Raw genomic sequence first — 16,747 nt, forward strand, 5'->3', positions numbered from 1 at the left:
ACCATGTCATTTGTTGCAACATGAATGGAACTACAGATTATTATGTCAAGTGGAATTATACAGGCAGAGAAAGAACAAATACCCAGTGTTCTCACTCATTTGTAGGAGCTAAAAAAGTTGATCTTATGGAGGTTGAGAGTAGATTGATAGATACCAGAGGGTGAGAAAAGGATGTGGTTGAGAGGGGGAGATGAAGAAAGGTTGGTCAGTGGGTACAAACATGCAGTTAGATAGAAGGTATAAGTTCTAATATTTGATAACAGAGTAGGGTGACTATAGTTAGCAATAATGTATTAAGTATATTTTAAAGTAGCTAGAAGACAGAACTTGAAATGTTCTCAACACATAGAAATGATAAATACTCAAGGTAATAGATTCCTCAAGTATCCTGACTTGATCATTACACGCTTTATGCATGAAACAAATTATCACATGCACCCCATAAATATATAAAATTAAATATCAATAAAGTTTTAAAAGAATATGAAAATCATACATAATTCTACAATTAAAGATTATAATGGTAGATGTTTGGGTACAACTGTGTGAACTTATGTAGACACATTCATGCCTTCATTTTATGCACTTATATGTGTTATGCAACTTAAAAAAATTGGCAATATGTTGGATGGCATATCCAATATCATGAATATCTTTCCATATAAAAATCTGTACATTCGTATCATCATTCAAAATTATACAACTTATTATAGTACTTAAATTACACCATAATGTAACCAATCCCTTGTGTCATTGGACATTTAGATTGCTTTCACTTTTTAAAAATTGAAATATTTCAAGCATAGACTAGAGTATGAGAATAACAGAGCATCCTGTATATCTGCTACCTAGAGGTTAATATTTTACTATTTTTTTGAAAGAAGAAATAAAATATTACAGATACTACTGAAACATCCTTTTTGTCCTACCATATTCTGTTCCCTTACCTCGCTCCTTATAGATGATCATTATCCTGAAACTTATGTGTATCTTTCCCATTTATGTTATAAAACATATGTATATATATTTTTTTCTACCATATATACATCTATAAACGTTGTGCTTCCATTTAAATTTTCTTTGCTCTGGTTTTAAAACTTGCTTTTTCATTTAACACTATATTTGAAATTTTTGTTATTATATATTCCTAATTCATTTTAACTGTTGCATACTGCATTTTATGAATATGCCACAATTTATTTTTTTCATTCATTTGCTGGTAGATGCCAGTTTTTTACTTTCTTTTTTAGTGAACATCTTTTAAATATGTCTCCTTGTATACATTATAACTAGATGCCAATTCACACTCATCAAATTATTAAAAATATGAGTCTAACAATATCTACAACTGGCAAGGATATGAAACCAGGTATTTTTATATACTGCTGGTATAAAAGAATGTCCAGCCACTTTGATGAGTTTAGTAATATCTCCCTTCTTCTGTAAGTGATAAGTAATAAAATAATTCATTATATTTTACATTTGATATATTCCCTGTTTCATGAAATAAGTGAATGAGTAATCATCACCTTTGAAATTAGCAGAATAACTAATGGCAATGACAGTACCCTTATTAAGGTATTGTAATTGTTCTCCCTACTTTTGTTTGCCTGCACTATCCCTTCTTGCCAGTTGCCATTCTCTTTGAATTCTGAATACTGAAATAATTCCTCTTGTTAGGATCTGACCATTTCCATCATCATGATCCCTTTAATCAGATTGATAAGCAAATTGTACCAACTTTAATTAACCAGGTTGTGTTCAACTATAAACTGAGTTATAATGACAAATTGCAAATGGCAAGTGCTGCGGTAAGTAATGAATGAGTGAGGGTCTTTTTTGTTGTTGTGGTTGTGTTTGTTATGTTTTGGAAAACAGTATGTTTTTTGTTTCATTACCGAAGAATTCCTCTTAGTCTTGATTCTTTTTTTTTTTTTTTTTTTTTTTTTTTAAGACAGACACTCGCTCTGTCACCCAGGCTGGAGTGCAATGGTGCAATCTCAGCGCACTGCAACCTACGCCTCCTGGGTTCAAGCAATTGTTGTGCCTCAGCTTCCTGCGTAGCTGGGATTACAGGTGTGTACCGCCACGCCTGGCTAATTTTTGTAGTTTTGGTGGAGACAGGGTTTTACCATATTGGCTAGGCTGGTCTTGAACTCCTGACCTCAGGTGATCTGCCTGCCTCGGCCTCCCAAAGTACTGGGATTACAGGTCTGAGCCACCACACCCGGCCTACATTTGTTTATAATACTAAAGGAGAATTTTTCTGATGCCTGTTAAGTTTTCATGGATTTACTTTTTGCATTTGTTTCTGAACTCTTGGCTGTCAAAGATTTTGTTAAGAATTCTGTAGTTATTACATTTAACCTCTTTATGTTTTTACAGGATTTGTCAAATACTATAGAATATGAATTATGCATAAATATTCTTTACTGGGTTGTACTGATTATGTGGCAATTGTAGAGGACATGCATTGCTAGTGTAAGCATAATCCACGTAGAATTATTGTTTTTAGAGAAATTATTTTGTTGCATGTAGCTAGAATGGCAATGTTTGATTGGAATTTTTTTTTTTTTTTTTTTTTTTTTTTAGAATGATGATGTGGTTCTAGTATTAGTATGAATGTAACTACCATAGTTTGGATATTTGATCCTTATGTTGAAATCTGATCCCTAGTGTTGGAGGTAAGGCACAATGGGAGGATATTTGGGTCAGGGAAGTGGATCCCTCATGAATGGCTTGGTGACTTCTGCCGTAATGAATGAATTCTCACTCTTAGTTCCTGTACGAGCTAGTTGTTCAAGAGTCTGGCCCCTCTCTTCTCCTCTCTTATCATGTGATCTCTTCTCACGCAGGCTCCCCTTCACCTTCCACCATGCATGAGTGGAAGCAGGCCATCAGAAACAGATGCTGGTGCCATGCCTTTTGTGTGTGTGTATGTGTGTTTTCTTGTATAGCCTGCAGAACTATGAGCCAAATAAACCTCTTTACAAATTACCCCGCCTCAGGTATTCCTTTATAGCAATATAAGCGCACCAAGACAGTAACATATGCCTCCCTCCCTGCCTCCCTCCCTTCCCTTTTTCGTTTCTGCTCCTCTTCATTCCAATCCTCTCCACTCCTCTCCTTCCCTCCCCTTTCCTCCCAACCCTTCTCCTTCCCTCTCCTTTCCCTTTCTGTTCTTTCCTTTCTTTCTCTCTCTCTCTCTCGTTATTCCACTCCCTCCTGGCTTGTATTGTTTTTCAATGAAAAGTCTGTTGCCAGATGAATTGGAACTCCTTTGTATATTATTTCCTTCTTTTTTCTTGCTGCATTTAGGATCCTCTCTTTGTCCTTGACCTTTGAGAGTTTGATTAGTGTAGGTCTTGGGGTAGTCTTATATGGGTCAAATCTGTTTGTTCTCTGGCCTTCCTATAGCTGGTTATTTATATCTTTCTCAAGTTTTGGAAAGTTTTTTATTATTTTTTTGAATAAGTTTCTATACCTTGCTTTTGCTCAGCTCCCTCTTGAACACCAATAATTCTTAGAGTTAGTCTTTTGAGGTAATTTTCTTTATCTTGTAGGAGATCTTTATTGCTTTTCCCTCTTTTCTTTTTTCTCTTCTGTGTATTTAAAAATAGGCTGTCTTTGACTTGGCTGATTCTTTCTTCTTGATCCATTCTGATGTTGAGAGCCTCTAATGAATTTTTCAGGTCAGCAGATGTATTTCTCAGTTCCAAAATTTGTTTGATTTAAACAAAATTATTTCAATTTTCTGGTTAAAATTTTCTGATAAATTTCTGAATTTCTTTTCTGTGTTATCTTGGAGATCACTGAGTTTCCTTAAAACTACTATTTTGAATTCTTGGTTAAAAAGTTCACATATTGCCATCTTGTTAGGGTTGCTTATTGGTTTCTTGCTTTGTCCATTTGGGGATCATGGTTCCCTGCTTGCTCTTGTTTCTTGTGGATGTATGTCAGTGTCTTTGAATTGAAAGATTAGTTATTTATTCTGTTCTTCTCTGTCTGGCTTGTTTTGGTTTCTATTGGATGTATTTGGTTAGAGGTTATTTACTGCTAGGTTACTGCCTCCTTTGTGGCTTTAGGTGATGCCTTAAGTTTAGGTTCACCTTGGCTCTAGTAAATTATCAAAGTGCTGCCCTTCCCAAAGGGGCAGGTCCCAACGGGGATATCTTGGCAGTGTGGGAAGGCTGGCTGTGGAGGTTCATGCCCGGTGGACCTGTGGGACAAACCTACTGCATGGTGCTACTGAATAGCTACTGTGATTTGGCATCTCCTTTGGTAGAGTTACAAAGGAGGGCTCTCCTTTCCAGGGCTAGGGATTGTAGTCCTGCTTCCCCTCTTAGTCTCTGTCTACCTCATGGATATTTCTCCATTCAGGTACTTGTGATGCTTTCTGTGGGTTAGGGAAGGGACAGATCTCCTCCTAGGGAACCCAAGATAGTGGGCAATCTGGTTCCACTTTGGTCTTACTTTTCCAGTGTAGAAACAGTGAGTTGGAGGGAAATTTTCCTTGCAGTTGGTGCTGGGCAAAATGGGGGGAGGGGCATAGTGGATGTGGAAGTCTGATTCTCTGTCTGCTGGGAGTTTTTTTTACTTCTCTGTGGCCCTGGGAATGATCTCTCCTTACATTTGAGTTCTGGCTTATTTCTGGCCATAATCTCATTGCTGTACATTTGTTTTTCTTTTTCTGTGGGGGGAGTCAAACCAATTTGCTTCTGCATCACCATTTTGGAACTGGAAGCCAATCTATATGGCTTGAGTTTGATTGCTATAATAACCGTGTTGAAAAATATTTCCTACACTATATGGTTTAACATTGGAGCAAAAAGTTAGTGTTTGCAGAAAGGCATTCAGAGCAGAGTGCAAATTTAACAAGAATAAAGCAAATATTCATCATTAGAAGGATGACCACAGTTGTACTTCCTTGCAAAACAAAAACCAAGTGCTTTATGGGATTAAGAAGAGGAGCTATTATATGAGCAAATGAAAGAGTGATACATTTTATACCGAAGATATGTATAAACACTTTCCATATCACAAGCTGAGCAATATAATTTCTGGGAGGAGAAATTGCCAAATCCTGTGGAATAGATGATTGGTGTGACCAGTTCAGGGACCATACAGAACTGTTGTTAAGGCATTGTCTCATAGCTTTAATTGCCTCCTTCCTTTATAAATGAAATCAGTGAATTTGATCATCTTTTTATGTGTTTATTCACTTTTTACATAAGTTAAGATAGTCATTTGATTTTTCTGTTTTAATCTGTTACCAGATTTTTTTTTTTTTTTTTTCCGAGACAGAGTTTCGCTCTATTGCCCAGGCTGGAGTGCAGTGGCGCAATCTTGACTCACTGCAACCTCCACCTCCTGGGTTCAGGCCATTCTCCTGCCTCAGCCTCCCAAGTAGCTGGGACTACAGGCGTGTGCCACCATGCTCGGCTAATTTTTGTATTTTTAGTAGAGACGGGGTTTTGCCATGTTGGCCAGGCTGGTCTTGAACTCCTGACTTCAGGTGATCCATCTGCCTCGGCCTCCCAAAGTGCTGGGATTGCAAGTGTGAGTCACCGTGACCAGCCTGTTACTACATTTTCTTATGTCAAACCATCCTGCATTCCTGGGAAAGCAACTTGCTGTTTACTTTTTAAATTCATGGTTATCTTGTGGACGTCTTTTCAGTTTAGTGTATACAGGTCTTCCTTATTTTTTTAAATGGCTGCATTATTTTCCTGTTGTATAAATATACTATAATTGTTTAAATAGTTGCCTTGTGGATATGCATGATTTCCAGTTTTTGCTATTAAAGATAATGTACCAATGACTATCTTTCCACATACACCTTACATACTCAGGCTAGCATTTCTGCATAATAAATTTCTAGAAATTTATTTATTATGTGCATTTCATTGTCTGCTAACATGAAAGAAAGTTAATTTTTAAGACATATTTGCTTGGTTTGAAAATGTCAAATATTGTTAGAAAATATACCAGTTGGTTGTCTTTGGGGTGATTGGCTTATGCATGAGTTTGCTTATTATTATTATTTTTTTAACTTCAATACAAAAGATAGAACTTATTTTAGAAAACTAAATGCTTATGAAAGCAAATGCTGCTTTAGAAGTTCTGTGATTGTGAGCAATTTTACATGCCCAATAATACATCTAGCATAATGCAAAATACATGACAAATTGAAAAGATATTTGTAGAAGTAAGTTGATTGATTTATTGAGTGAAACAGAGAGATAATTTTTACCAATTCTTTTTCAGGGTTTTTTGATTAACTCAAAACCAGAGAATGCCTGTGAACCCATAGTGCCTCCACCAGTAAAAGACAATTCATCTGGCACTTTCATCGTGTTAATTAGAAGACTTGATTGTAATTTTGATATAAAGGTATGATTTTCTTTTTTCATTTTTTTGTTTCCTATTTGTTCAGTTAGCTAATTTAAATCATTTAAATCCTCCCTTGTTTCAGAAAACATTTAAAATTTAAAATCCAGTAAGATTGAAAATAAACTGGATGCATAGAATAGAAATAATGTTTACTGGTTCTAAGAATTTTCAGGCATTTGTTGGACATCTTGAACTGTGATTTAACAGTGGAATGTTACTTGATCTCATCTAGGAATGAAAACTTAACTTCAGCCTTTAGTTTTATGCTTTTACCCTTCCAGTATCAATCTCAAACCTGCATCTATACCTGTATCTACATTGTCATTGAGGTTTCTCTTTTGTAGTAAGTTAAATCTGCCCCTGTATAAAGTTTCTTCTCTCTGACATGGGTTAAGCTAGCATTTCAGATAGTAAAACAAGGTTTACCCACCTCCCTCACCATATATCACCAGTGCTGCTCTAGGTGTATGGTTTTTTAAAGTCTGTTTTGGGATTGGCATTGGCAAAGGAGCCACATTGAGGCCTATGTAAAATAAACCTTGATGTAACTGTTGCTGGACTACCTCAGAGCTGAGTGTCGTGTAGTGTCTTGCATGTATCTCCCAGAATAGGACATGGGCTATTATTTCATGTCGCTTGGTCTTAGATAATTTGTTCAGCAAGAAAAACCGCCCTGTCATGCTGCACATGAATTTTCTCTGCAATTTTGATTGCATGGAAGAAATGATACCTCCATAATAAACTTATGAGAGGAATAAAATAATAAATATAAAGGGATTTGAAAATATATAGGACTGTGTAAATGATAGGTATTGTTACTACTTTATGTTAGTTCCAAATATAGATTCTCAATTGCCTTTAAATGGGAATAAATTAGAGCTTGAAGTCAAAGTAGTAGACTTCCTGCTCCTCAGAGTTGTTTATGATAGTTTAACTGTTTTATCCAGAACTAAACTATAATAATTACAGGTTGCTTCAGTTAAAATTAAATGTTATTGTAATGTTTCATTAATTTCTTGCTGCTAAGAAATTAAACTAATTCTATTGATCCCAAGGTTTACTACATTATTATGCTGTGTAATTTCTGGACTCGGTACAGTCTGATAATTAGAAACTAGAATACTTTTTTGCTGTTGTTATAACTTTCCTTTATAGGCAGGGATGGCAGATGGTACACTTTGAAAATTAGGGAAATACTGTTAATGAATATCTGTTTTGGAAGATGAAACCACAACTCAGGAATGAATACAGTAGGCTTATTAGCCTTCTTGTCCCTTTAGTGGATCCTCATGTCTGAGTACTTCTAAAGGAGTTTAATGATTTAGTCATTACTCCAGCTCATCTCTTTTCACTGCTTGCCTTGAATTTTATGTTGCAGCCATACTGCCTACCTGAACTCTCTCAACTGGCTGTGCCATGCTGATCATACATTGGTGCCTTTACATGTACTATTTTCTCTGTCCAAGATCTCTGTCTCCAATGATCTTTACCACCCATTTATCTATCTCATCGGTTACATGCTAGCTGAGGATGTTACCTCCTCAGGAAGCCTTACTTTTCTTTCTACTTCCTCTGTTGCAGTGCAGACCATTCCAGCTCAATGTGCCACCCTTCCACTTTGTAAATACTTCTTTCATTGCTTTTTATCACATTGTTATTACTTTTTATTGAATATATGTATATCTCACTTATTTGTGAATTGATGGTGTTTAGAGTTCATGTTTTAATCATATTTATATATCCAATTTGTATTATAGTGCGTGGTAAACAATCAATAAAGACTTATTAAATCAAACTATGTAATAGCCTTTTGCTTATGTGTCTAATATATTCTTGAAAAACATGTACATATGAAAAACATGGAAGAAGGTTTCAGTTGAGCCATTCTAATGTTAGACAGGGAAATGTTAAAAAAATTCTCATTGTACTTTACCATGTAGGCACAGTTTTAATGAATGAGTCTAGTCTGTTGTACATGTTCTTTAACTTGGTTATTTTTGCCTCCACAAATATACAGTGGGGTATATTCTGGCCATTTAAGGCTAAAGATTCCTTACTTATGTCATTCCTAATGATTTCTGTCTTTGTCAGAGTTGTATACATTTCTAGAACATCAGTTTACAGGGGAGACACAATGATTATAATCAAGGTTGGAAACAGACTGTATACATTTCAATCTCATCTTTATCATTTACTAGCAGTATGATCTTGGACAAGTTATTTTACCTCTATGTGCCTCAATTTCCTTATCTGTAAAATAAGAATTATAATGTTCCCTATATGATAGGATTGTTGGGAGGATCAAATGAACTAATCAATGTTAAATGCCTACCAAACAGCACCTTGCACACAGGAAGGAGGCAGTGGGTCTTAGCTGTTGATGTTTTATGCTTTTTGCCATTAGAATTAAATAGAATAAGGGTAAAGATGGCAAAATTGCTGACTTTTCAGAAATTAAATTGTCTGATAAGTCACATGTGATACAGCAACTCAGTGTCAGCTGATGTAAAATTTCTAACTTGGCTTATAAAGACAGTTTAGTCATGCCATTGTGGAAAGTATGTTTCATAAATTTGTAATAGTAAGAATTATGGATCACCTATCAAGGTAGTGTGATTGGGTAAGGATAAAGTCATTATGGTTACTGGAAAAACAACTGGAATCGCACCCTAAAGAAAATTTCCTTTCTAGAGTGGTTACTGATGAATAAGCTGTTAGCCTTATTAGCTGTAATTTTCATATCAGAAATCTCTGACTGCATTTAATGAGCTTCCAAAGTGGTTATATACAGTTTTATATTAAGTGTGTTGTGGAATTCAGTCATCAGTGTTAATATGTACAATATTTCTTTTCAGAATTGCAGATAAATATCTCTTGTAGATAATCAATAGTGGTTCATTCATGTATATCCACAATTTTGTATGATGCATTGACTTAAGATAGTTAGAAAAATGATATATTTCCTTATTTATTACATAGCTTACTAGGACTGAGTACTGAGGAAAACTTAATTCAGCTCCATACATAATACTACAATTGATGGTAGTGCAGGGTTATATTTCGGCATGCCTCTTATCCAAAGTGACATACAAATTATCCCTGACAAAGGAGAATTGGCTCTATCTTTTAAAGTTTTCCTTGGAGAAAGGAACTCTTTGTTGTAGACCACAAAGAGAAAAGAAACAAGGAATAAAAATTTATCGAGATATTTCAGATGATTAATGTTGGTGGGTATTTCAGGATTTTTACAACTCTTAGTTTTGTTTTAAAAAGATTAAAGAAACCTACACTTTTCTTACTTCTTCTTTAAAAGGAAATGAATAAGTGGAATGTATAATTTTTAAAATGGCATATTTTCTTCATACAAACGATCCCAAGTGATTTGTGACTCAAAGATAGCCATGAAGGCAGCAGAAATGCAATTAACAATTCCTGGAGGAAAGGGAATTGCTTTCCAAATAAAGAGAGCCATTGTTTTAATTTTTTATCTTCTGTTGAGAGAAACACATATGAACCTTTTAATCTGTCTTGCCTTGAGGAGATGCAGCAAAACCCATGCTCAGAATGAATGTTTGAATATGTAGAATATCCAAAAAGCCAGTAAGAAGAACTATTGATTACACATCAGGTACTTATTCTAAAAGTAATCACTTATACTGTTTTACAAAAACTGTATCCTCTGAAAAATACAGCTCTTTAGAGGAAAAGCAAAACAGTGCTATTTTGCCTTTGTATGATGCTGTTCTTTACTGTGACAAAATATAATTGTTTGGAAATGTTAGTTTTTGGTGAGCATTTGAGATTAAAAAACATTGGCACTTTGGCAAATAAATTAAGGCTATATTAAATCTTTTAATTAGAAAATTGACTTTGAAGCATTTTGAGGGAGACATTTCTCAAAAGGCTTGAATTGGCATCCCAGTGAGAAATACGACTTTAAAAAAAATCTGTAAAAATACCTAGTAATTGAAAGGCCATTAAAATAATCACTTAACATTGAACTTTCAGAGCTATACAATTTTCTGCGTCTATAACTGAATAAAGACAAGTTATAAAAAAATCTGTCCATTGTCATTTCAGTACCAGATGCTTTCATTACTTGGGTATAATGGCAAGTCACCAATTTCTTTGAGTAGCCAATTTACTGTATTTTAGCTGGACTTTAGCGAAGGCTGGTAAACAGAAATGGTGCAACATACGCACTTTATTCAGCAGTGTGTGCTGAATCTTATTCCATCTTATGTGTGAATGAGTATTTTTGAAAAATGCAGCTGCAAAGCCATCTAGGCCAGTTATCAAGGCTGAAAGGACTTAGATATTATTCTCCCTTCCCACACCCCCTTTTTTTTGGGCATGAATGGAGGTACATTTGGATCGTAGATGATAAGGAATATGTTGGGTCTCTTCAGAGCTATTTTCTGCTGTAATGTGGCTTTTATAAAACTTAACTGGGATACAGATACAAAACTTAACTGGGATACTTTACCTGACTTCTGCCTCTCTCTCAAGTCTCATCTCTACTTTGCCACTGCTCCCACCTCGTAAGAATTTACAAGTCCCCATATGTGCTGAGCAGTCTCTCCCACTCTGTCTTAGTTTCTGTCATGTCCTCCATCTGGCATGTCCTCCTTCTCCTTGTCTGTCTGGCCAATCTGACTTTATTTTAAATCTGAGATAAACTGTGTCCTGTCTGAAACCTTTCCTGGTTTTCTTCCAGGTAGAACTCATCATATCTTTTTTTTTTTTTGAGATGGAGTTTTGCTCTTGTTGCCCAGGCTGGAGTGCAGTAGCACGGTTTCGGCTCACTGCAACCTCTGCCTCCCGGGTTCAAGCAATTCTCTTGCCTCAGCCTCCTGAGTAGCTGGTATTACAGGTGCGTGCCACCACGCCCAACTAATTTTTCCTGTTTTTAGTAGAGATGGGATTTCATCATGTTGGCCAGGCTAGTCTTGAACTCCTGGCCTCAGGTGATCCACCCGCCTCGGCCTCTCAAAGTGGAGGGATTACAGGCGTGAGCCACCACTCCCAGCTCGTATCTTTTATATACTGTTTAATCCCACATCAGTCTCTGTTTCTCTCTGTGAGAGAAAAAAATCATGTTTTAGATTCTGTAGTGCTGGTGCCTACTGCATTATATGGCATTGGTAGATGAATAATAAATATTTGCAAAGTGATTTACTTTAAAAACCTTAAGGGCTTATAATAAAATGTGGATTAGAGCCTAAACAGTATCACTGGAACTTTCCATTTGCTTCATGTTCATTTCACTGAATGCTTTTGGCATTATTTCTAAGTCTAGATATTTGTTTATCCCACAGATATTTTTCTCTAGTTCTCAATGTTTATAGAATTTTTTTAAATTACCATAAACATTTTTGGGATTATTTGATCATATCATAATAACTCTTTTTCTTTCTGTCTTTTTTTTTTTTTTTGGTGACTTTTTGTTATCTCAGAAAGTAGCCCTCTAGTTTTCCTTTCTAGACTTACCTTTCATTACATTATCCCCTTTCAGGCCTTCAGGCAAACACATTACTTGTTGTCCCCAGAACATACTCTGCACTACTGTTTCAGTAGTAGTAAGCAAGTAGATATGACCTTAAGTAGAAATTAAACTCTGCAAATTACCTGAAAGTCATTTAATATCATTTAATTTTTCATAATGTATATATTTCTATAAAGTGATATATAACATTTGTTATTAATCTACTTCAGAATCATGTTTAAAAGATTCCACTAAAGGAGCATATTTAAGGATACTCGATGGATGGAAATAGTTCTATCCATATATAGTTCAATCAAACAGCTTTGTGCTGCTAATTCATTCATTCATTTGTTCGTTCATTCATTTCTTCCACCCTTTAATTGGTAAACATGCTTGCATTTTCACGATTAGGTTTCTTTATACACAAATTTATTCAATATTAAAATAACAAAGCAAAATTCCCTCCTTTTACCAGAAAGGTAATCTTTCATGAACGAAAAAAGCTGAAAAATATTAATTTACATGTGGTTTATCCTAATCTAATGAAGCAATGTAATGCCAGTAACTTTATTTATGTATCTATTCCCCAAACATTCTTTTGCTTCAGAATTTTTACATAGGTATCCTTTAATCACAGACATCAGAATGCTAGACCATATACTTTTCAAGAGACTTACTGCCTTATTTTGGACTCAAGCGATAAAATGCATTAAAATCAAGATATTCAGATTACTCAGATATACTATAAATGAACAATATCTAGGTAAGGAGGAAAAATGGGATCTAAAGAAAGAGAGAAAGATAGTTTTTATCACTGAACTATAATATTAATGAGAGTTAAAATGTCATAAGAGCCTGATACTCTCTTCTGAGAAGTAGCTCTTCTCAACATGGCCTGCAGTAGTCCTAAAATAATGTGCAGAAAAGAACAATGTTGAAATGGAATGTAATATTGGCAGGATTGCTTGCTACAATTCTGCTTCTTATTTCAATAATTGATTATTCGATACTGCAAAGTTCTCAGGAATTTTTATCCAATAGATAAAATTAATGATTTACATTCACAATCTGAATCCTCAGATCTATTGCTCCATTCTCACTGCATTGTTTTGATCACTTGAGAAAGAGATTCTACTTCTTAATTTCTTATTTCTTTGGACTCAAAAAGATGATCATAGCTAGGTTTTGAGAATTATCTCTATTCTCTATGTCTCTCATTAATTTATTTCATTTTCTTCCCTTATAGAATAAGTACTTTTTCTCATCTATTAGACATCTGGGTGGGAAGAAAGAGTATTTTGTGTCCAGGCTGATGGTTAGTTTATTGTTCCTTTGTGGCTATGCTGAAGGAAGAGAAAATCAGTTCTCCAGAGAACTTTTCCATTTTGCACTTGGAAAGATTTAGAAGCAGAGTTAGAGTGTGTTTTCTTTAGGGAATCCTTAGATTAAAGTGAAGGTCTAGTTGTGTCACATTGCTGGAACTGCAAAAACCCAATTTATAACTAGATAGGTAGAAGAGGCCAGGCTCCAAAACCATCCAGTATCTGTATTATGCTGTTTTCTTTTTCGGTTTGACTTTTCACCTTTTTGTGTTTTGAAACATAGCAAACACAGTAAAAGTATCCATAACGTGTATATGTGCAATTTAAATAATAGTAAAATGAATTTCTGTGTACTCAATACTTAGTTTAAGAGAGACCTGTTACTTTCTAATGTATCACTTTAATCAGACTTCATTAAAGACCTTGTTATCAGGTAATTTTTTTTTTTGAGGCAGAGTCTTATACTGTTGCCTAGGCTGGAGTGCAGTGGCATGAACATGGCTCACTGCAGCCTTGACCTCCTGGGCTCAGGTGATCCTTCCACCTCAGCCTCCCAAGTAGCTAGGACTATATGCACACTCCACCCTGCCTGGCTAATTTGTTTTGTTTTGTTGAGAGTGGGTCTTGCTATGTTGCTCAGACTTGTCTCAAACTCCTGGGCTCAAGTGATCCTTTTATCTTGGCCTTCCAAAGTGCTGCAATTACAGATGTGAACCATTGCATCTGGCCTGATAATTCTTTATCTTCAAAATTTTATTCCATCTACAGATTATGTTAAATGAGCTGATCTTCATAATGAGAAAGCTCTATATTTGCGTTATTTTTACATTGATTTCAAATGTTTTAAAGTGATGTTAAGTATACCGTAAAGTGACTGCTCATTAAAGTTACTCATTTTTTATCTTGTGTTTATAATAGCTTGCAATGGGAAAGGCTCTTTGTAAGGCCAGAACAAATTCTAGCAATACTGTGTATTTTGTAATTCCTTCTTTTTGCTACATTATACTGTTTTCATTACCTCTAGCCTGATCCTAACCTAAAAAACGCATGGGTATGTCTTTTCTAATTTCAGATTCTTGGGAGTAGAGCCTATGTTTTATGCAGTTCTGTGTACTGAGCTTTTAGTACAGTGCCTACAATACCAGAAACAATTAACAGGCAGTAATGGAGGAGCATACTCAGAGATCTATCACTGGGTGGCGCTGAACATCAAAATTCTTACTGTAATTGCTCCATCACAGTTACTTTTCAAGTGCAGTGGGAGTTCCTGTGTTACTTGTGAAATTCCTAGTAAGCAGATTATAAGTACAGAGAGTTATCCTCTTGTTGCACAGAAAGTTATTCTAAAGCCTTTATTTTCAGTGGTGGGTGGGCTGAAATGGGGCCTCTGCTATGTTAGGATGAGAAATCATTAAGATTTGATTGGAATATGAATCCTATCAATGTCTAAAAAATATGAACTTAGATCAGATCCTTTATTTTAAATATCTACTTTAATATACATAGGTAACTAGAGAATATTTTATGAATAGCTTTTTTAGACTTAAATTGCAATTCCGACAAATATTTAGGCAGCTTTTAACTAGTATAGTTTATTTTAACTGGTGTAGTTCATTGCACAGTAAAGATTTTTTTAAAGCAGTTTTAACTTATAGCAAGCATAACTTACAAGTTTTAACTTATAGCAAGCATAACTACACATAAAGGTTATTCAGATTTTCTTAATGTCACTGGGAAAAAAAGATGAATGTAATTTAACTTCTAAATTAATTTTAATTTTATGTTATTCATTTTATTATCTTTAGTACTAATCATGTTCCAGCTACAGTATTAAGCTTCATAATACTGGAAATAGCCACATTCAAAGACCTATAAGCTAATGACTTTGATTTTTTGATGGGATGTTGCAGACCATGATTGTTGCAACATGGAACAATCATGTTGAAAGGCATCAGTCTTTTTTCTGATTGCCAACAACCGATGAAATATTAAGAACTATCTATATGAGTGGGTTTCAAACTTTTTTAACTGCAACCCACCCACAATAAGAAGTTTATTTTTACTTGTTCCCTAGTATGTATACAGCACACAGTCTGACAATAAAATATCATGGAATAGTACTTACCTACACTACCTATATGATAATAACTTGGCATATGAAATTCCTTTTTATTAATGAATAAAATTCACTTGGGTTCACTAAATGACTTTACTGCCTGGTAATGGATCATGACCTATAGTTTGAAAAATGCAGATTTAGGCCAATCTTTTCTGTGTAGCAGTGAAAACTGGCAGGGACACTAAGAAGTATGCTTTTTGCCTAAGCACTTCTGAGTTCAAAAATTGCTTTTTATTTGTAATTTTAGTATTAAATTGTGTCTTCCAGTATTTAAAATTGCTTGTCCATATACCATAGATTGACTTTAAAATGATGCCATCGGAAAAAATAAAAAAGATCTTTTTTTTTTTTTTTTTTTGAGATGGAGTCTTGCTCTGTCACCCAGGCTGGAGTGCAGTGGCTTGATTGCGGCTCACTGCAACCTCCACCTTCCAGGTTCAAATGATTCTCCTGCCCTAGCCTCCTGAGTAGCTGATATTACAGGCACCTGCCACCATGTCTGGCTAATTTTCATATTTTTAGTAGAGATGGGGTTTCACCATGTTGTCCAGGTTGGCCTCGAACTCCTGACCTCAAGTGATCCACCCACCTCGGCCTTCCAAAGTGTTGGGATTACAGGCATGAGCCACTGCACCCAGCCAACATAAGATCTTTAATAATTTAAGTTCCAAGCATTTTGGCTTCTGTTTTTTGGTATACTGTACTTGAAACAAATAAGTATGGCATTTTGTATAACACAGAAGATTTTACCAGCCCTACCAAAAATGTTTTCTAATGAAATAAATAAATTCAGCTTACTTCTAAGCTCAACATGTACAGTGGTAATATGCCACTTAGCAAAAGGTCAACTCTCAGAACATAGCCTCAGAGAAGGAAACATGCCTTTGTACCACCATTATGAATGTTGCTAAGCTTCAGCGTTAAAACCATGTACTTTTCCTGGCAGTTTTTCTCAGAATTCTTATGCACTTAATTTTTTTTAAAGAATAGAATTCTTATCAGGTTTAGTTTTTTTTTTCTCTGCCACAGAGAAGAATATATGGATGGAGGAAGTCCAGAATAACTATTAGTAGAGTACCAGTGGTAAGCACAGAGAGAGGAAGTAACATTTGGCGCTTAACATTAAGGAGAAAAACTATAGTCTGTTGAAGCACATTCATGATGATCCCGAGTAACTGGAAAAGGTCAAGTCACATTTGGTAAAAAGGTGGGGAAAATGCAACATATCACAAAAATTTTTATCCAAAATGACTAAAGTAAAATTTCCTGTGTGCTTTCATGAAGGGTGGGTGGGGGAGGGGGTAGGAAGGAACTAACTAACAAATACGAGGAAATTTTATTTTTTTGACATATATTGCTGGATAGAGCTGGATAATCAGTTACCTTAGTTGCAGTTTACTTTAAACAACTATTTATATAAGAGATGTT

General features: G+C 35.1%; 1 protein-coding gene across 3 annotated transcripts in view; it reads left to right on the forward strand.

Moving 5' to 3' along the window:
* RNF13 (ring finger protein 13) overlaps positions 1 to 16,747 on the forward strand; it is a 167,513-nt gene that overhangs the window by 55,288 nt on the left and 95,478 nt on the right. For all 3 annotated transcript variants that reach the window (XM_003256271.4, XM_030822710.1, XM_030822709.1), the window contains exon 4: positions 6,268 to 6,393. In XM_003256271.4, coding sequence (XP_003256319.1) covers positions 6,268 to 6,393 — 126 coding nt within the window. The remainder of the gene's footprint in view (positions 1 to 6,267; positions 6,394 to 16,747) is intronic.

Source organism: Nomascus leucogenys, chromosome 11 (genome assembly GCF_006542625.1).
Source record: "Nomascus leucogenys isolate Asia chromosome 11, Asia_NLE_v1, whole genome shotgun sequence".
Lineage (NCBI taxonomy): Eukaryota > Metazoa > Chordata > Mammalia > Primates > Hylobatidae > Nomascus > Nomascus leucogenys.